The sequence below is a fragment of the Podarcis pityusensis genome (genome assembly GCF_964106645.2).
Source record: "Podarcis pityusensis genome assembly, chromosome: 10".
Lineage (NCBI taxonomy): Eukaryota > Metazoa > Chordata > Lepidosauria > Squamata > Lacertidae > Podarcis > Podarcis pityusensis.
This window is the reverse complement of record NC_138035.1, coordinates 48,962,227-48,983,626: the sequence shown is the minus strand read 5'-3', so window position 1 is coordinate 48,983,626 and position 21,400 is coordinate 48,962,227. Positions and strand designations below refer to the sequence as shown.

The window sequence follows — 21,400 nt, the reverse complement described above, 5'->3', positions numbered from 1 at the left end:
TTAATCAGAACATTTATAACTGAAGCTATTGCGCTTTGGAGATATAAAGCAGTTGCCTGAATTAAGCAGAGATACAGCTATACCTGCATCGAAAGGACTTATCAGTATGTTTGGAATCGTAAGTGTGTCGCGTGGCACCTTTATAGCACACCTCAGAATTAAATCAACACCAAGGCAAAGAAGATGGAGCTAACTTCTACTGCTTGCCTCAATTTAGCTCGGCTTCAGTACCCAGTGCTCTTGCAGCATCCCAGATAAAAAGGTAAAGGGACCCCTGACCATTAGGTCCAGTCGTGACTGACTCTGGGGTTGCTGCACTCATCTCGCTTTATTGGCCGAGGGAGCCGGCGTACAGCTTCCGGGTCATGTGGCCAGCATGATGAAGCTGCTTCTGGCGAACCAGAGCAGCGCACGGAAACGCCGTTTACCTTCCCGCCGGAGCGGTACCTATTTATCTACTTGCACTTTGACGTGCTTTCGAACTGCTAGGTTGGCAGGAGCAGGGACCGAGCAACGGGAGCTCACCCCATGGTGGGGATTCGAACCTCCGACCTTCTGATCGGCAAGTCCTAGGCTCTGTGGTTTACCCCACAGCGCCACCCGCGTCCCATAGCATCCCAGATAGAGTGGTGCAATTCACTCTGTGTTGAGCTATCCCTGAAGATAGTTTGGAAGCTGCTGGTGGTGTAGAATGCTTTAGTCCGGGAGTAGCAAGCAAGGATCATATCGCTCCAATCCTGAAAGTACTGCCCTGGCTGCCAGAGACCTGCCAAGTCTAACTCTAGGTCTTACTAATAACATAAAAAGCCATCAGTGACTTGGGATTTTAGTACTCGAGTTACAACCTGCAGGCAATGCCCTGATCCTTGCCACATCTGTGGAAGAGACTAGGAAAGTAATGACAAAAGAAGGGCATTCTCAGTGCCACCCTCTGCCCCCAGTTATGGAACATCTACTTGGCCCACACAGTCAAAACTTTCAGGCAAAAACTGATTACATTTTTATTTAGGCAGGCTTTCAGATCACAAAGCACATTGATTTCCTGCATGTGGTTCTGCGGATATTCGTGCCTGCTGGCTTTTTATATTTTTTATTGTAACTGTTATTTTAACATTATGTTCCGTTTTACAGCTTTATTGATGTTGTGCTGCTTTGACATGTCAGAGGATTTTGCAGGTGGGATCATCTTCCATCAAACTGCTGTTGTTGACACTCAGTGACAGGTCTCAGGTTCCATCCCTGGGGTCTCCTCCAGGTGTTACTTGAGTACCTGCAGAGCTGCTGCCAGTCCATATAGACTATCTTGGCCAATGTGGACCAAATGATCTAACTTGTTCCTATATTGCCTATTACATTCCATTGCTAGCCCTGCATCTCAGCATGTGTCAGTTTTTCTGTCAGCCCTCAAAAGTGTTGCTTATTTGGGAGAAGTACAGATACGTTTTACTTACTTGAACATGTTTGATTCTAGCCTTTGAGATGCATAGGACAAATGTAGGTATGTAATTGTTCTTGTAGCCTGGCTTCTCTTTGACTCGCAAATGAATGGAGCATACCTATTACCTAATACCTTTCTACTGATAAATGTTCTTCTGCCTGAGAGCACAGCAGGATATGGATTTTATGCCAAACAAATCTTCATTCCTTTCTGGGTTCTTTAAACTTATCTTCCACTACCATAATCTTACGTAGTTTGGGGGAACAAGGAGAAAAGGAAATGCTCTATATATCATCTGTGCTTCTGAAAACAGAAAAAGTATACTGCTTTTTCCTGTATTCTTACTTATATTGTTTAAGAAATCTGTATTTCTGATCCTAAATCTGTCTGTGCTTGACTGAAAATGCATCATATCATGCCCAAACCTTCAATTCACTAGATACATACAACAGATGTGAGCACTACTCATCATATTGAATTGTTGCAGTTTTTTCCCCTCTCTCTTTTCTCTTCTTCCAAATGCTTTCCTACACATGGACCATTAACTACCCTCTTTTCTACATCAAAGGTGATGATCTCTATGAACCCAAAAAGATAGTTTTAGGGTTGTGTGACTGGTTCATCACCAGTGGGTGCCATGCTGCAGGGGACGCCACAACAGTGCTGTAGAACAGAGTAAAAGAGGTGGAGGGCACCAAATTTTAGTATCACACAGGTCACCACTGAAATTTGAGAGCCTAAAGTCTTTCCTCTGCAAATACAAAACATGAAAATCTAAGTCCTCCTTGGGTGAATAATGAAACAGAAGAGAGAGGGAATAGGACAAGAATGGGGAACTTGTGGCCACCATATCTTGTTGAACTACAATTATTGTTAATAAGAATCAAATTTTTATAGGGCCTTTCATTTGAGGACCATAGAGCAGTTTACAATATAACAACACAAAAATGCATACCATAGTAACAAACAATAGCCCCCTCCCACAGTTTAAAAGATCATAGATTGTTTACTTAAGCAAAGGCTGAGAGAAGGGGAGTGTTTTCGCCTGGCACCTAAACGTATGTAATGAAGGCACCAGGCGAGCCTACCAGGGGAGAGCGTTCCACAAGTGGGGAGCCACCACAGGAAGGGCCTGTTCTCGTGTTCTCTGGACCTCTCATGGAGGAGGCACAAAAAAGGGCCTCATGTGATGGCTTACAACTCCTGGCATGCTTGATCATTAGCCATGCTGGATGGGTTTGATGGGAGCTGAAGTCCAATGACATCTGGAGGGCCACAAGTTCCCCATATCTGGCATAAGAGGTATGAGGCCATGCATGCCAGCCCCAACCATGCATTGAGTGGGAAGAAGGCTTCCAATCATGTTTGGATGAATGAACTTAGATGCCTCTGCATGACCAATAACCCTGTAGTGCAGCATTCCAATCATGTGGAGGCATCTAACCATGTTGAGAGGAATGTGGTTAGAAGCCCACTTCAGACCTTTGTGTTCAGTGTGCACCATGTGGGAATGAGAGCAATGGTAGTGGGTCTTGTGCACATGACCCTACTGCCCTTGTCACACATTCACTTCCAATGCCTGAAGAGGACTCTAAGGAAGGATATGCATGAAATTGATTTAGCCTGCAGTCTTACACCTACTTGTCAGGGAGTAAACCCCATGGAGTTCAATCAGGCTACCGGTATATATATATTAAAAGACATATGTATAGGATTTTCTCTTTAGCTTCTGTTAAAACAGATTTCCCTAGCTGAAGCCTTCATCTTGTTTCAGTGTTGCCTTTTTCACTTGGTCCATCAAAGACATATCTTGGAGAATAGCATGAACATCATGCCAGTGACTGCAAAAAAGGAAAAGCGGGGTTGATTAAAGAGACAGGCTGCTATGTAGCAGACACCACTTAACAAATAATAAAAATTGTTAAATGTGCAATTGCATTTGTGCATGGCCATTAAAGGCTTGATTACATGCTCATAGCTACAATGTATTTGGATTTATATCCTTGGCATCTAGGCAAGAGGCTGTAGCATTATATTAGACTCTTAAAGTAAAAAGTAGGCACAGATTCCTTCGGGGTGGGTGGGTGGGGAGTCCACTTAGCAGGGCATATGGAAACTGAGTGCATTTAAGTAATTTATTTGCTGGCTAACTTTAGCATTAGGCTTGATATGGCTGGTAACATTTTCCATATTTTCTTATTTAGTGAAATATTACCGCGTCTGTAACCCTTTGTGTATCCCACCACCAAAGCTATATTTTATTACAGTGGTGCCCCGCAAGACGAATGCCTCGCAAGACGGAAAACCCGCTAGACGAAAGGGTTTTCCGTTTTTGAGTTGCTTCGCAGGACGAATTTCCCTATGGGCTTGCTTCGCAAGACGAAAATGTCTTGCGAGTCTTGAGATTTTTTTTCTGCTTTCCCCCCTTTATCTAAGCCGCTAAGCCTTTAATAGCCCTTTATCAGCTAATCTGATAAGCCGATAAGCCTTTAATAGCCGCTAAACCGCTAATAGCGCTAATCCGTTAAGCCGCTAATAGGGTTGCTTCGCAAGACCAAAAAACCGCTAGATGAAGACTCTCGCGGAACGGATTAATTTCGTCTTGCGAGGCACCACTGTATAGTGTTTAAAAGTGTGGGAAGACTCATTTAGCCTTTTGAAGGTACTGTCTCTCATCTGTCTCGGAGGCCTATGTGGTGATTTTCCCAATGGAAGATTAATATGTTGACTGAGACCATATCTACATTATACACTGCAAGTTCAATTATAGCGCTTTAATAGTCATGGTTTCCCTCAAAGAATCCTGGGCAACGTAGTTTGTTAAGGGTGTGGAGAGTTGGAACCCCTTTTCCCCTCAGGGAGTTACAATTCCCAGAGTAGCTTAACAATCGTTCCCTCTTCCTACGGAGCTCTGGGAATTATATTTCTGTGAGGGAATAGGGTTCTCTTAACAACTCCCAGCAGTTTTAACAAACTACAGTTCCCAGGATTCTTTGCTGGAAGCCATGACTGTTAAAGTGGTATAGGCTGCTTGAAATGAATGGTGCAGCTGCAACCTGACTAAGGAAGATGTTCTGACTAGATCTTGACAGGTTCTGTAACGGGTGGGCGGCCTGTCAAATTTCATGTAGGGATAGTGGAGAAATTGGGGGCAGGAGAGGTCAAGAGTGAAAAACTACCAAAAGGTTATTTCTACCCTTGAATAATATTGGGTTGTGTCCAATGTTAGTCATACTCAAAGGAGACCCATTGAAATTAATGGACATGTCTAACTTGGGTCCATTGACTTCGGTGGGTCTATTAACGTGGCTGGATCCAGCTCATTTCTTGCTCAACGAGAGGCCAACATCTCAAAAGCTAGGTTGCCTTCCAATATTCTCGTGCTTGAAATCTTTTGACATATACCCTGAAAAAGAAGTCCTGGGGTTTGAGATGCCACTGATTCCTGATTAGCACAGCATTCCAGTAAACAAGGAGAGAATATTTGACTAAAACATATCTTTATTGCCATACTGGATAGGCCTGCAAGTTAAAGATTGTCAAACTGAGACCCCCGCAAACACTAGGTTACAGCATATTTTACTTAACTTCTCACACTGCGAATGCAAAGTTTGTTCTTTTATTGGGGTTTTTTTTTAAATAGAAAGCTTATACCTTGGACAACATACAGATAGATTTTCAGTAAAAACCAAATGCAGTGCTTGACATTTCACTTTATTGCAGAGTCGTTTTTAGCATTGGCTTTAAATGTTAGGCTGCTTTGGCTTCCTTTTTATTCCTTTTTCCTTTAAGGATGGTAATTTAGTACTTACAAAACTAAGACAGGTGAGATCCTGAAGGAACATATTTGGGGGTGGGGGAAATTCCCCAAATGTGTCTGACATCCCTTCAGTCTTGATTTTTAATACATACATTCCATTTTTAAACCCTTCAAAACTATACAGTATATTGCTCATGTGAGAAACAATGGTTTAACATTGCAAAATCACAAAATCACAATGCATAACAGACTGAAATAGGTCTAGCAACTGAACTTCTTTAGAAATATGATTTATGACTATAGGTTTTCACAATTTGTGGATCTACACTACTGCATAAAAGGCCTTATCTCAACAGAATAGTACTACACTGGCCTATGTAGCTTCAGAGTTCATAAATGAAAATAGAATTATTTCATTTATGATTTATACCTTAGTGAAGCAGCATATAAAGAGATGCTGGACAGAAGAGTCTATTTCCAGTCTGTGTCAGTTTCACATGTGTTCATTCATAAATCCCTTCCATCTGCTTTCCAGTTTAATCTGTGCATTTCCACCCCAAGCATATTAAAATACATACTAGCCATGCTCAGAGTTGACCCACGGAAATCAATGAGTAATTGGACTTGGTTGGTTCCCGCCATTTTATCACAATATGTATGTTATCGGAATGTTACAGTTATAAACATATTTTATCCTAAAATATGCAAATATGGTATATTTTTGAGACATGAACTTCTGCAATTCAGAGAAGTATGAAATACAAAGAATAATTACATTTTTGTCTATGAACTAATCAGGGATGTGCAAATGAGGTCAGTTTGGTGGCAAATGCTGAAAAAAACAAAACTTTCTTCCATCCCTCCTAGAAAGAGAAATAGTCAATGTCTTTGCAGATTAAAAATCTGGTTGATTTCTAAATAATGATATATAATATGCGCATGTACCAGGTGTACATAAGTCCTGTTATCTGTCACTTTTTCTGCACAGCCACTTTTTCTGTGGAACCCCCCATTTCAAAATAAAACAAAAACAATAATTAGGCAGAACTGCCAGTGGGAACACTGATCTAAAAAGACTCCACTGTCCATGTGTGATTGCTAGTGCATGGGAATATCACATCACATGCAGCCTTAAACAAAAGGGTTTCATCTGTTTAAAATGTGGGTGGAATTCAGTATTAGTGGCTGAGTCATTTCCCAGCCTATATTTCAAGTGGGAAACTTCAGCCTCAGGGGCCAAGACTCACCCAAGGGCTTCAGCACATGCTTTGCACCTTCCTTGGGTAATTTTGCCTGGCTGGAATGTGTGCTTGAATGGGTGTAGAAACCTGCATACTACACAAAAGTAAACCCCCCATTTCTTGCCTTGCCCCCCTTTGTCTCTGTCCCCCATGATATTGGTGATATTCACCAATACCATGCATTTGCTCTATTATTTTCACTAACAGAGGTGTTACCCTAGCCTATGCATTTTTACGCATGTCACTCAGCTGGAGAACTGTATCACAAAATTCAGAGAAGTGGGAATTTCAAAGTGGCTGTGTTTTGGTTTGCAAATTTGTTTGTTATTAAAGTATTCATACACCGCTGTTCTAGTCATACAAAAATACCAGAGTGGTTTACAACAATTTTGTATCTGAAACCACACTTTTTAAAAAACCATACAATAAAAATTAAAAATCCACAATCAGCTAACTATTATGGAAAGACAGGACAGAAAAGTTTTTAACATACTGTTTTGGAAAGTGCCGATCAGATGGGTCCACCCTTAAATATGGAACTGATTCCAAAATCCACCTGCTCTTCAGACCCCAATTGCTGCCTTCATCTATCTACTCCCCGCCAGCCCATGTTATGACAGAAGCTGAAGTAGGTGGCTTCACTCCACTGCACAGCAGGCCCAGCCCTGAATAGGTTATACATGGGCAGTTGGACCTCTCATGTTCACCTCTGTAAGGATTAAAACTGGTCTGATTCAGTGGAAGGCTGCTGCAAATGCACTGATGTGAATAACCAAGTTTCTTCATATTTTGCGAGCTGAGTGAGAAGTCTTCTGTCCCTCACGGAAAGTGCTCCTTATTTCCATTGCATTGATGCTTTCAGAAAGTAATTTATCTCTCCCCCCCCCCCTTTATTTAGGCCCCATAAGCAGTGTCTTGGTGAACAAATATGGCAGCCGCCCAGTCATGATTTCGGGCGGGATCCTGGCTTCATTTGGAATGATTAGCTCTTCATTCTGCAACAGTGTCCTAGAGCTTTATATCTGCATAGGTGTCATTGGAGGTAAGTATTAAACCGCTATCCCAGACAAAGCCCGTGGGTTTCAATTTTTTAATGATAATTCAACTTGTGGTGCATGTTCTTTGCACCATTCTTACTGGGTCATGTGCAATTACAGCCCAGGCATTGATTAGCTCGTGGCAGCACTTATTATAGTCATCAGTACTCCATTTTTCTACAGGTTCTTTTAGCCTTTAATCATGTCACCATACACAGCAAGGAATACAAATCCAACTGTACCCAAAATGTCCCAGTTGCCCTTTGCCATGTTATGAGTTTATTCACGGTGTAGTAGAGTTTTATGTGGAAATTCTGTAATGTAGGAGCATGCTCTAAATGCAATGTTTCCAAAGAATGGGCTTCAGTTACAAGAGCCTGAGGATTGGGTTTGTATGATATAACATCAGCAAAAACCCTATTAATAGGATGCCCATTCTATTAAACTCCCATTCATATGCATGCAGCCAGCAGACAGTTTGCTGTTCAGCACCCACCCTAACAGATCCTCTAGATGACTTGTTTTCTAGGCTTAATTATACTGGTGCACACATGGTGACTGCACACTCAAGCGATGGTCTGCATTTGTGAATGAGACACCACACACAGATCAAAAACGGCACACAGGATTGTTGTCTCTCAAACACGATGCTTTTCACAACACGATGCTGTTACCAACCTACAGGCTGAAGTTGAGGCTGCAGTTTGTCATGTCCTGTTAATTCTTTCAGCCTTGAGTCACAAAGATGCAGCATGCTGTGCAAAGTTAACTGAAAGATGCATGGATCAAGTTATGACAGGCAATCCTGTATGCTTTAAAAAAAAATCAAAAAAATCTGTAGCAGTAGCCATGCACTGAGTAGACATGACAAGTAGACTTCTGAAGACAGAGACTGATTCAGGATCTGGCAGGCCATGATGACACTGACCTGTGCTTGAGCAGCTTGGAATAGCTTCACCATTCCAGCCAGCAGACTTACCGTATTTTTCCATGTATAAGACGCTCCCATGTATAAGACGCCCTCTATTTTGGGGGACTAAATTTAAGGAAAATGAGGGGAGATGGCCCAAAGTTGTTAATTTTTTTTTAGGGGGAATTGCACTCGCGCCATCACACCCCAGCAGAGCCGTTGCTGGGGGTTGGCAAAGTGGGCAGCCGCTCCCCCCAAGCCCTGGTGGGAAGCTTCCTAGGGCATGGGCCACCAACCAACTGGCTGGCACGCACAGCTTCCCCTCCACACCACTGCAGGAAACGCTCTCTAAAGCATGCACCTCCCGCAGTGGCATGGGGGGGAGTTGCACTCCCGCCAACCAGCTGGCTGGTGTGCACAGCTTTCCCTCCATGCCGCTGCGGGAGACACTGGAAGCCAGTGTGGTGTAGTGGTTAAGAGTGGTAGTCTCGTAATCTGGTGAACCGGGTTTGCTTCCCCGCTCCTCCACATGCAGCTGCCGGGTGACCTTGGGTTAGTCACACTTCTCTGAAGTCTCTCAGCCTCACTCACCTCACAGAGTGTTTGTTGTGAGGGAGGAAGGGAAAGGAGAATGTTAGCCACTTTGAGACTCCTTCGGGTAGTGATAAAGCAGGATATCAAATCCAAAACTACTCCTCCTCCTCCCTAGATCACGCGCCTCCCACGGTGGCATGGGGGGAGTTGCATGCCCACCAACCAGCTGGCTGACAGTGCGCAGTCCCCCCCCCCCATGCCACTATCCAGCTTTTTTACGTCTAATACACGTAAAAATATGGTAAATTCATTCACCTTATTCTCCCAATAGCTTTGTGAGGTAGGTCAGCCAAAGAGAAAGCAGGTCACTCCAAGCCATCCCAGCAAGTTTCATGACTATATAGAGATTTGAAGCCAGGTCTCTCCTGCTCAAATCAAACCCGCTAGCCGCTGTGCTACCGGTATGTGAGGACTTAGAATTAGGCTGTAGAATGAGAAAGAGTGTTATCCACATAGGATGAGTAACATCCATAGAGGAAAGACATCTTTGCTCACAGAATATGACATGAATGCATTCAGGGCTACTCTTCCTTCTGGTAACTAATGTAACCCAGCTGTAAGATTGCTAGAGGCAGACTGGCTGCCGGCGATGCCAGGCCTATTCCGCTATATTCTTCCTGTAAGGTTCCCAGTCACAGCACCAAACAAGGAATCTGAAATGTTTGTGTGAGTCTCTCCTCCATGGGAAACCTCGGGACCCCGCAGTGATGTGGGAGGGTGTCATTTTCTGTGTAACGGCCCATGTCCATTAAGCATTTTAAGCCTTATTTTTATGTGTACCTATTCAAACCTAAGTAAAGGATAAAGCTAAAGGAAGAGGATTTATCCTTCTAAACTCTTGCCGTTTTCGTCGAGAAGGTGACATTTAATAACTTCTGTGAAATGAACCAGGAGCAAATTGGATTATAGCTTAGTAAAATACAGAAACAGTGTGCTCAAGGTCTTGATATCATTGTTCCTCTGTCACTCCGTTGTCTGCAACATGAATCGTGCGTTGCAGAGCTCTCGCTTTTATTGCACTGCAATTTGAGGGAAACGAGAGAAATTTTGTGTGGCATATCAGTGACATTAAAGCACATGGGAAGCAATGAACGCTCACGTTTATTTGCCAGCGCCAACAGCTTTTTAATATTTCTGGAGAATTACTAGCTGGCATTTTGGCTGTTTGTTGTTTATATGGGGTGCTTGGAAGGTGACAATTTGTTACTATTCTAGGGGAATGCTCTATTTTTCATGTTTTTGTATGTGTGTGTGTTTTCTTTCTTCCTTTCTTTTAGGTTTGGGCTTGGCATTCAACTTGCAGCCAGCTCTGACAATGATTGGCAAGTATTTTTACAAAAAACGCCCCATTGCTAACGGACTGGCCATGGCTGGGAGTCCAGTGTTTCTAAGTACTCTGGCACCTCTCAATCAGTTTCTCTTTAATGCTTTTGGCTGGAAGGGAAGCTTCCTCATTTTGGGAGGGCTTCTTTTGAACTGTTGCGTGGCCGGGTCTCTCATGAGGCCCGTCGGACCCACACCAGCCCCTGCGGTCAAAAAAGACGTAGAAAAGGGGAAAGGAGATTCTGCCTTGCACAAGAACGACAAGAAGTCCGTTTGGCAAACCATCAACACATACTTAGATCTCTCCCTCTTCAAACACAGAGGGTTTCTGATTTATCTATCTGGAAACGTCATCATGTTCCTTGGCTTTTTTGCCCCCATTGTATTCTTAGCTCCTTATGCCAAGCACAAGGGGATTGATGAATATTCCGCTGCGTTCCTCCTCTCCATCCTGGCTTTTGTTGATATGTTTGCCAGGCCGTCCATGGGCTTGCTCGCAAACTCCAAATACATACGGCCCAAAATCCAATACTTCTTTAGCTTTGCTGTTTTGTACAATGGCATCTGCCACATCATGTGCCCGCTGGCCGAAGACTACACAGGCTTGGTTGTGTACGCAGTACTTTTTGGACTTGCCTTTGGCATGGTGAGCAGTGTCCTTTTTGAGACCCTCATGGATTTGGTTGGTGCTAGCAGGTTTTCCAGCGCTGTAGGACTCGTCACCATTGTGGAGTGCTGCCCTGTTCTTTTAGGCCCTCCGTTGGGAGGTGAGTATATTGATGATGGTCATGTTAAGAAAATGGCAAGTATGCATTTGAGCTGTTAAGAGACCTGCCACCAACAGCTTGGCTGGTTGGTGCAAGTCAATATATGAAATTTAACTCCATGCCCACCTCATTCAGATTTATTTGCTTTCCTGGCCCCACCCTTCTGGAATCTAATGTTTCCTTGTCCACAGATTTCCTTCTGTCCTTAAATCCTGTGTGAGAACATTTTTTAAAATTCCTTTCTCCTTGGCCCTTTGGTTCCCTGCACCCGCCCTCCCACTTCCTTCCATGTTTCCATAAGTTCCCACCTCTCAATCAAGCAATCCATATCTTCTGATCACCTGTCATCCCAATCAGATTTCTCCCCTCTGTCCATTCTCCACTGGCTTTCTTCAGACAGCACACAGTTTTATCGGACATGGTGAGCTTTTTCCACAGGCTCCCCTTTCTTCACCTTTCTCTTCCACACAGCATATGCAAAGATCCTTCCGTCTACCATTTCCTACTGTACCCTACAATATTATTGTTGATATTACAGGTCTATCCTGCATTTCCACCATGAAGACCAAGGCAGTGTACATGCCTGGTTCCTGGGAATCACAAGTGTGGGGGACGCTGTTGTGGGCAATCCCACAAGATGCTGTTGTCCTTTAATGCAATGGTAGTCCTGTCTGAATTCCCTTCAGTGGGTATAAGGAGGGAAGAGCAATGGATCACCAGATATTCTTATGGCTTTTATTTTCATTCAGAGTTAGGTGTGTAGACATTGATATTATTTTAATTTGCCCCGGTCTAAATATAAAAAACCATTGAACAGAACACTGAATTATCGCGATTGAACTGAATCACAACCTTTAATTGCCATGCGAAAAGAGCTTTCTTCAATTAGAAACTGGCTACTCTAGCTCTCAGTATGCCACCTAGTGGTGTATTTACCTCCTGGGTTAGTAATGATCAGTCCTGCTTAGACTGCTAGTTTCTCATGGAAGATTCCCGAACTTATTTTGGCATATACGCACGGGTGTCAAACACAAGGTCTGCGGGCCGCCGCCGGCCGCCAGCCTTCACCTTTTATTCTCCCTTTTTTTTTTTTTTTTGACACAAGAAAGCTGCCTCTTCAGCACATGCGCAGCAGCCTACAAGCCAGAGACTGTCTGCCCTCTAGCAGCACCGGCTGTTCTACACAGGAAACCTCCACTTTACATGCATTCAGGAATCCTCCACTTGTTTTTATATTGAGCGCATGCCATCCTGTGATGTGACAGATCCAACGGCTGCCTGAACCCTTCTCTCCTGTACTGTAAGTCCTACAGATACAACCGGCCCTTTGAGGGTGACCAAACTGCTGATGCGGCCCCCGATGAATTTGAGTTTGACACCCCTGCATATACGCTTTCAGAGTTTCTGCCCTTCTTCTCTTATACCTGTCTTGCCATTTACTTTTATTTAATGGTGGCAAACATAGCATTACTTTCTGTTGAATCACTTGACAGTCCATAGATGGGAAGGATCCCATCTCCCATTATATACTTTACTTATTCTGAACTTTTTACACCAATGCACAGTCAAAAGGACAATTCAGAGCAGCTCATAATCAATAAGCTACATCTGTGTTGTTCTGGATTGGTCATTTTTCAGCAAACAGACAGCACCTTTCCTAATGTGAGTTCTCTTCCTGGTTCAACGCATGCACACACACCTCTCCAACCTTGCAGTTCTTGAAGTAAAGGGTCTTACACCAGTAAAGCATTTCAAGAGGTAGTTATGTTAGCCTCTTGGAACAAAAGAGTCTTGGGACACCTAAAAATATGTCAAAATTTATTCTAGTATAAGCTATTGTGTACTCAGGCTCAATTCATTAAATGCCTAAAGTGAAATCCTAGTTAACAAGTACGCAAAGGAGAACATTGTAAGGTGAGAGCCAAATGGCAATGCAATGCAAAAATTACAGTCAGTGATGAGCAGAGTTTAAATATATGTTAAATTTAACATATAAGAGCAGCAGATTGATGGTGATTTGCTAACTCTTGAACCATTTGCAAGGAACAGTCAACGATAGCACAGAAATCCTGGCACTGTTGAGCTAAGTACAGTGGTACCTCAGGTTAAATACTTAATTCGTTCCGGAGGTCCGTTCTTAACCTGAAACTGTTCTTAACCTGAAGCACCACTTTAGCTAATGGGGCCTCCTGCTGCCACCGCACGATTTCAGTTCTCATCCTGAAGCAAAGTTCTTAACTTGAGGTACTATTTCTGGGTTAGCAGAGCCTATAACCTGAAGCGTATGTAACCTGAAGCGTATTTAACCCGAGGTGCCACTGTAACACTATTTCTACTTGCAAAAGTTGCATTCGGGCCTTCCTTTCTGTCTGCCATGAGAGAATGATTTGTTTCATCTTCAGTATTATTTGCAGGGATTCTCTTTTTATCTTCCAGGTATGCTCGTGGACATAACGAAAGATTACAAATACATGTATTTTGTCTGCGGTGTCATTGTCATCGTTGCAAGCATCTGGCTATTTATTGGGAACGCGATCAACTACAGACTTTTGGCAAAGGAGAAGAGAGCGGAAGAGGAGAGGCAGAGAGCCCTCAAGCATGCTGATTCCAAGGAAGTGGAGCCCTTGACCCACAAAGAGAGCGAAGAGACGGTCAGCAGATCGAGCAAACTGCCAGAAAACCCGTCAGAAAGAGAAACTAATATTTAATGCGTGCGCACACACAAAAAAGAGATGTGGTTCAAATACTCATATTTATAACTTCCATTAGAAGTATTTCTTCAAAGTACAGGCCAGGTTTTATAGAAATAATAATCAATTGCAATTCTGAAGGGGGGGGAAGGAGTTTGCAGAACATAAAATAAAACCCGTCGCTTAGATCCCAATCCGTCCCCTTCCATGGAGAGAGAGAGAGAGAGAGAGAGAGAGAAGGTGCAGAAGGATTCGCCGTAGAACATCATAATTTCTCTCTCTCCCACTGTGCTGCCCCAGAAAAAGGTAACCATGGTGCATTTAGATTATCTGAAACTCTTGTATTTAGGGGGGTTGGGGGGGAGCTCTTTAGAAGGGAATGCTTCAAAAAGTGGTAAGCTAGATCTACTGCATTTGGGACCCCTCCTGCTCATTGGTATTCAAGCCTGGCCCACACCGTTTCCATGGCTGTAACATGGCCAACCACTCACAGCTAAATGAAGCCTTTCTGCACCTTGCCTCAAGCATCTAGCACCTTGAAGCTCCTCAGATGCAAAATCTGTATCCACCAGCAGTGCAGAAGTAGCACGGTGCAGCAAAGGCGTAGGTTATGCTGTGGTCCTCTGTGGATCCAGACCCCATTCTGTTCTCTGTGCAGGGACGGAATAGGATTGAGGCATTATATTGTGTTTTGTTTTGGTGTCAAAAGTATTAGGTCTCCTGTTTTTAACTTGGTGTGAGTGAGTCCGTTCAAATGCTGACTCGAATCAGGTAGAACTTGGACTGCAAGGTCTTCCAAAAAAAACCAAACGATTCCTGCTACAAACATGTGTCTAATGCAAAAATAGGAGGTTGTCTAGGAATGGAAAACAAAGGTCTTAATCCTTCAGATATTGATCAATGCCTATTGACCTCTTCACATGGTATGTTTTGGGCCAGAAGGTGGAAAGAGTGTGAAAACATGATTTTAAAAATGAAAGGTTACTGTTAACAGCTACCTAAGCAAAAAGCGCACAAAGCAAATTACTCTTTCATAGGGAACTTTCAGTGGATCAAAAGCCGTTTTCTTTCTGATCAAATTTTACTGTGTGGATTTTCAAGGACAAACGAAATCAGATACAAGAACTGGTGGGTTTTATTGCTAAGCGCAATAGGTGTTTTAATTGTGGCAAATAAAGGGTCATTTCCCTCTGCTGTAATAGATTTGACACTGAAATATTTACAGCCTGATCCTAAGACTTGCAAAATAATACTTAGGATGGGTTGTGTCCAACTGCTGCATTGTTGCAATATCACAAATATGTAGATATGCTGGCACAGACATTTAGGATCAGGGTATAACTTCTGAACAACACGTTGCCTTGTGCTCATCACTGTATTCCAGACATGTTTGAAATCTGTTTTACATTTGTAGTTGTCACTGCCACTTTACCCAGTTACCTCTGCTCTTGAGACCTTGGACTCAAAAGTGTATTTAGATACACAAAACTGACCCCTGCTAACAAAATTCCTGCCAGGTAGGAGTTAGGGCGAATCTACACTGGTTGGTTATAATGTTAAAAATACGTTATAAAAATGTGACACCAGAGGGTGCTGCAGAGCAGTGATCCATTGGCAATGGGAAATTGCATTGAGAGCTATGTAACTTTTTTATAACGTTTAATAGCGTTTTTCCAGATCAGTGTAGATTCCAGCCTTAGTCCTTTACTACTGTAGACCATGTGTGCTCAGGCATTCATAGGGCTAACAGGGACCAGATAAAATAAATGTGGGAGCTCCATACAGCCTAGTTGGCCATCCTGGATTTCTCCCTGCTGTCAATATCAGAGACAGTAAGCTTTTTCGTCTCTGTAGGTAGATCAAATTATTTGAAGGCCAAAGAAATCTTCTGGCAGTTATCAGTTCCTTATGGACCAACTTGGTCCAGAGATTCAAAGCTAGTCAGTTGTTTCAGCCCAGTGTCCACAGAAATGTACCTATTGGTCATGCAGAACATTTCCCAATACTGATGAAATTGAAGTAGCACCAGATCAGGTCAAAGTAGTATGTATTGCAGCTGGTGTGTTTGTCAGTCTTTGCAAAGGAAGTCCTCAGCCTCATCCCAGCTGCATTTCTGAACTCAGTCTGGCCAATGCATCCACTTCCATAAGCCCCTTTCAGGTCAACAGTGCATGTGGCCAGATCCTTCTGCCATTTCTAAGACCGTGGTGGCAATGCAAAGCAAGACTGTCAATGTTGTGTTCGTGCAGAGTATGAGGTGAAACATGTGTGTTATGCAGTATAGAGGGGTCAAGCATTATGTCCTGCAGAACACCACTTTAACTTTATTTCAGTCTTTCATCTTTAACAGGCATGATCAACCCCCAGGAGACTGCAGTCTACTCCCAGTATAACAAAACTGGTAGTGATCTACCCACTGTCGTTGCCAAGAGTTCCTGACCTCTTTTTTAGGGGAGGATGGAGGATTCTACAGAGTTGTTTAGCTTTTGGGGGGGATCACGATTGACCTGTATTGCCCCCGTGATCAACTGGTAGATTGCAGTCAACCGGTTGGACATGCCTGATCTATAAGGTCCTATAAAACCCAGTATTTGATCTGCATATAGATATGCTGTTATATTTTCCATAGAAAATGAGCCACAAATTTACAGTGTGCTCCCCCCCACTATTAAGCCTGCAAAAGACAGCCATTTTTTCAAAGATGGACAAAATGAACTGTAATCCTTGTGCTTGAGATACGCAATACATGCTGCTTAAACCAAGAACAAAAAAAGTAGAGTGCTCTCTCCATTCTGTGCCCCTTTAGCATTGAGTTTAACCTTTCTGTCCAGGAGAGGGGTGGAACAAAGAGAAACTTGCTTTAGCTTCGTGGAAGCAACAGCACCCAACCCTGTTTTTAATATGGATCACACTCAGGGCCTGTTTGTTTCAGCCAGAACTTTCTGGAACTCAGTTATGGCACCTCTAAGGTGATTGCCATTGCCATCCTAAGAGAATGAGGGAGGTGTTGATGGTGAGTTCTGGCACCTCTTTTTCTAGAAAAATATAGCGCTGATCACACCCAAACATCTGCTCACAAATCTGGGGGGGCCTTTGAATGAATAGGCAGGATGGAGCAAAGGTGGTGGGTTGTCCTATGTCCTACGCCCCTCTCCACCTGTAATCCGCTACACCAGCAACGTAACTGAACAGCAGACTATCCTACACATCCAATGAAACTTATTAATAAAGCAAGGATGACTTCAGTCCCATACTAGGAAAATGTTCTTCATTATGACAGGTGGAACCGGGGTGAAGGGTTGTATATTGCAGGGGTCCTATTTGGGATTACAATGAATCTTGTACCACCATCCCTATCAGTCATGTACTCCCTATCAGTCATGAAAAGGCCAACCACTCTCAGAGCTGGCGGTCGTGTTTTTGTTTGACCAGAATATTTTCCCCAAAATGCAAAGCTTTATTTTCCCCCTGGAGGAGTGACTAGGAGTCACTCTCTTACATAAGAAAAATTGTAGTGGTGTCTTCAAGGACATAATTGGGACGAGGGTTCAATATGATCCTTGTTGACCCCAGATTCTGGGATGAGGGACTGGTTTCACCTCTCCACTCTGCTGTGCTGTAGGCCATTTATTTTATCCCATAGAACTCAATTAGCAGCCTTTAAAAACCAAGCCAGACTTTATCTGCATAGCCCGACCCTTCACCAATTTACATATATACCTTGGGTTCCTTTGCTTGATGTGACACATAAATATATATAGATGGTTGCCACTTTTTTCTCAATATTAAGCCATTATTCATAGTTAAGCACACATGGTATAAATTAAGTGCATTGCTGTTTAACATTACCTGCCTGCAAGGAAAATGGTAATTTGTTTTTTTTTATAAAAAAAAACAACACCACACACGAATCTCACAATGAATGTAGTTCAAGACAATGTTTGTTTAATATATGAGGAAGAGAAGGTGCAAAGCTCTCGGGTGGATATTTTAGAACAAATGTTTTAGAAGTGAAAATTCAGGGTTTGATTCATAAAATATGTATGCACTGTTTATGCAGCACTCCTTTCAGAAAAGTAGGAACGTTTTCAAATTCATTGAAGCTCTTTTTTTTTTTTTAACCTCTAAAAATTTGACTATTTGGCAGATTCTCAAGCATATTAAATATGCTAACACCTCAAGGGTTGATTTTTTTTGGTTTAAAAAAGATGGGAGAAGAAGGTGACACATTTGCCCCCGCTCTCTTCTTTGCATATCTTATTTGTTGTTTTGGAATAATTTCATTATATTTGTTTTGCTTGTCTTTATTTACACTGGTGTTCTATGTACTGTAAAGAGAGAATGCAAAGCTGATCCAAAGCATCACTGCCTTTTTTGAGACCTAAGGCACTTAAAGCACATGTAACTCAGAGCTGAACTTGCAGTCCAGGATCTGGATAACTATGTGGATCTCCTAAATCCTTTAAAGTCCTTTAAAAAGAACTTAATTTATGAAAGTTAACCAGGGCTGGCCCAACAGATTTTTCCATCTGAGGTTAAGGAAAGATTGTGCCTCCACTCCATTCCATGTACTGGCTGGCAATTGTATTGCAACACTGGCGATGGGATAGCATCCTCAACCACACCTGAGAAAGCAGGCCAGGTTAGGGGGCTCAGGAAAGGTCATGTGACATCAGAGAAGCTGGGAGAGCTCAGCAGGAACAGCCATGAGCAGCAACTGCCCCCAGTATTTGCTGCCTGAGGCACTTGCCTCACTTTTCCTAATGTTTGGGCTGGCCCTGAAGTTGACCATTGTGCAATTCAATCCTATTAAAGTAGCATCTTAAGATTAAGCGGTCCCTATCAGTGCTATTTTTCTAGAAAAAATAGCCATTAACACCTCCCTGGTTCTCTTAGAATGCAATACATCTGCTCCTCCTCCTCTTCTTTTCCTGTAAACTAGAGACATGCCTGAGCCAAATTCAAGTTCTGAATATTCTTGAGCACTAGGAAATTCCATATTTGGTTCCTGTCAAATTATTTTATGGACATTTCCTTCTTGCAGGGTGCTCTGAACTTTTTGTGGTTCCTAGATCTTATGCTAGATGATCAACCTTGGTGAAAGGACCACATATTTGGACCAATTCCCATCCTTGTGCCATTCTTTTTGCTATCGCAGAGCTGAGACATAAAACCTCTGAAGCAAAGGGCCTGCTCTATAGGTGGAGGCAAACCCACATGACTTGGAACCCTAGGTGACCACAGATCTAAATCACGCACAGAGCCTGGGAGCCTCATCTGCTTCAGATGTCTCAGCACTGATGGTGAGGGCAGAAGGAGCCACACAACTTTGAGAGTTTCATGCAAGTAATACCCAAAGAGCTCAGCTGAGTATTTCTCTTGAGCTCCATTGTAGGATAATAATGGCATACCCTCTGGTGCTTGGATTGTCTTTGTCATGAACTATTGGAAGCATTTTCTTCCACCATCCCCTTCTTTTTATGTCTTAGTGACTGTTCTTTCCTGCTGGAGTCTCCTTTCTTCCAATTCTAAGTCTGAAGATGAGTACAAAACCTCAAAAGAGCACCTATAACATATATTTTCAATGCAGTCATCAACCAACCTCCGTCCACAATATGCAGCCATTTTGTGTACTGTAACTGTGTAAATAAGAACAGTAGCCCACCAAGCCTGATTTTTTTAGCTGTAAGTGATACCATATATCCAACTTTACATCATCAGAGAAAGAGGTGTTTCTCTGTTGTCCTAACATCAGCCCTTGTTAGGAGATAGTTGGAATGGAAGCAGGGTTCTACATGTACAGACCAAGTCTGAATTCCTTGTGGCAACCAGCACAATGCCTGCATAATTTTCTGAATGAATCAACCCCTAAATTTACACACAGTGGCTGGGATCCAAAAGTAAACTCCATGTGCAGCCCTGGTGGTGCTTGCTTTTTAAAAAATTAACCACTGCATTTCCCACTGCTAAAGAGACAATCCATTGGTCCGTATAAGAAATAGCTTACCTCTTCTGCAGTGGAATATGTTATAGCCAAAACAGTAAGCAAAATCCTCACTGCGCACAGTTCTGTTCCATGCACATATCTTCCTGCTATGGATCCCAGCCAATATGCCTAGTTTTACTGGAATGTGTAAATAATGACATTAACATGAATGTACATGAACGTATTGAAAAGGTATATATATATATACCAGAACAAATCCTTAGCCCAAAAGAATCAAAGTTGCCTGGTTCTTTGCAAGCCTTCCTTTATCAGAATGTAATCTTCATCATCATATCTGCTGGGAATGTTTTTCTTTTTTTAATTGTGTTTGGTAAATAAAATTTATTTGTAACAGATGAAAAATACTTCAACAAATTATTATTTTTCTGCAACGCAGTACTTGATTATTCTCATCTTCAGTCTTAACTTCAAGTATTTATTAAAAGAGAGAATTGCAATATTTTATAACATTACTGTACTACCCAGCCTCAACAATTCAATGTGGCCTGAAATACTGCTGCATATTTTCACTGCTGTCAGAGTGTAAGGAATTGCCTTTTTTAAAATGCGTGTGTATATGTTGTATAGATGATCTCTGAACAAATTGTACTCTGGGTTGTCTTTAAAAACAAACAAACCCCTGGGTCTTGCATCGGTTTGCCAATATGGCACCCATGGGCTCTAGTGTGCTCTCCAGCACCTCCTACGGCACCCACAAAATATTTCCTTTAAAAAACATTAAACATCTCCTCCAAAAAACATAACTCACATGAGACTGCTTGTTTTGTCTTCTCAATCCCTGTTTTACTGGTTCAGCCTCACATTGAGCACACATCCTTAAACTTGCCCACATTTCATTGGATGCCAGGAGTGGACACTCACTCTCCTTTCTGAACAGAGGAGGAGTATAAAGACCTCTGTGTGTATGTGTGTGATGGTGACTGACAAAGGTGCCTTTCCCCCAATGGATGAGGTGGCAGGCCATACCATTTTGGGGTCTCCTCTCTCTTGTTTGTTCTTTTGGATGTGGTAGGCATTTTGCGTGATGCTCCTGTGGCAGCCATTTTGTGACTGCCACCAACAGTACGTTCCAAATGTGTCCACTGGCTCAAAAAGCTTGGTGACCCCTGATCTAGGGCATTATACAGCCACAAACCATAAGCCTGTGCTGGGGCAAAGAGTTTGCCATCTTGCTTCTTGGAAGTTCAGGGTAAGGAAGGATGCCTTAGCCATGAAAACATATGCATGAGCATTGCTTTTTTAAAAAAATAAAAAAGTACTCATATTAGGATTTTGAAAGCATGAAAACCAAATCCACAAACCATTTAAGCCTGATGTCACAGGATGGAATCACAGAAGAACTTGGGATCCAGTCAATGCCTCCACTAAAGGTTGGAGATGTGGAAGTTGCTGTAGGGAATTAGGGCAAGCCGGGGGGGGGGTGTCCTCTTTCCTTCCATTAATGAAGGCACACACTAGATCAAAATCATTCCATGAGTGTAAGGATACCAATTAGATCTCACCCATAGCCTTCTTTACGGTTGCAATATGACAGTGATGAATGAGCAATATCATTGTCAAGACAAGCCTACATGAAGCATTTTCAAGTCTTGTTGATTCCACTGAAATTGATTTTAAAATACTCGCATTTGTC

At 42.6% G+C, this 21,400-nt stretch overlaps 1 protein-coding gene across 6 annotated transcripts in view; it reads left to right on the top strand.

The window, feature by feature from the left end:
* The window catches only part of SLC16A7 (solute carrier family 16 member 7), a 105,363-nt gene extending 84,182 nt beyond the window's left edge, over nucleotides 1-21,181 (top strand). For all 6 annotated transcript variants that reach the window (XM_081022370.1, XM_081022371.1, XM_081022372.1 and 3 more), the window contains 3 exons: nucleotides 7,338-7,481; nucleotides 10,258-11,070; nucleotides 13,507-21,181. In XM_081022370.1, the coding sequence (XP_080878496.1) occupies nucleotides 7,338-7,481; nucleotides 10,258-11,070; nucleotides 13,507-13,778 (1,229 nt within the window). In that variant the 3' untranslated portion in view covers nucleotides 13,779-21,181. The remainder of the gene's footprint in view (nucleotides 1-7,337; nucleotides 7,482-10,257; nucleotides 11,071-13,506) is intronic.
* The last annotated feature ends 219 nt before the right edge of the window (nucleotides 21,182-21,400 follow it).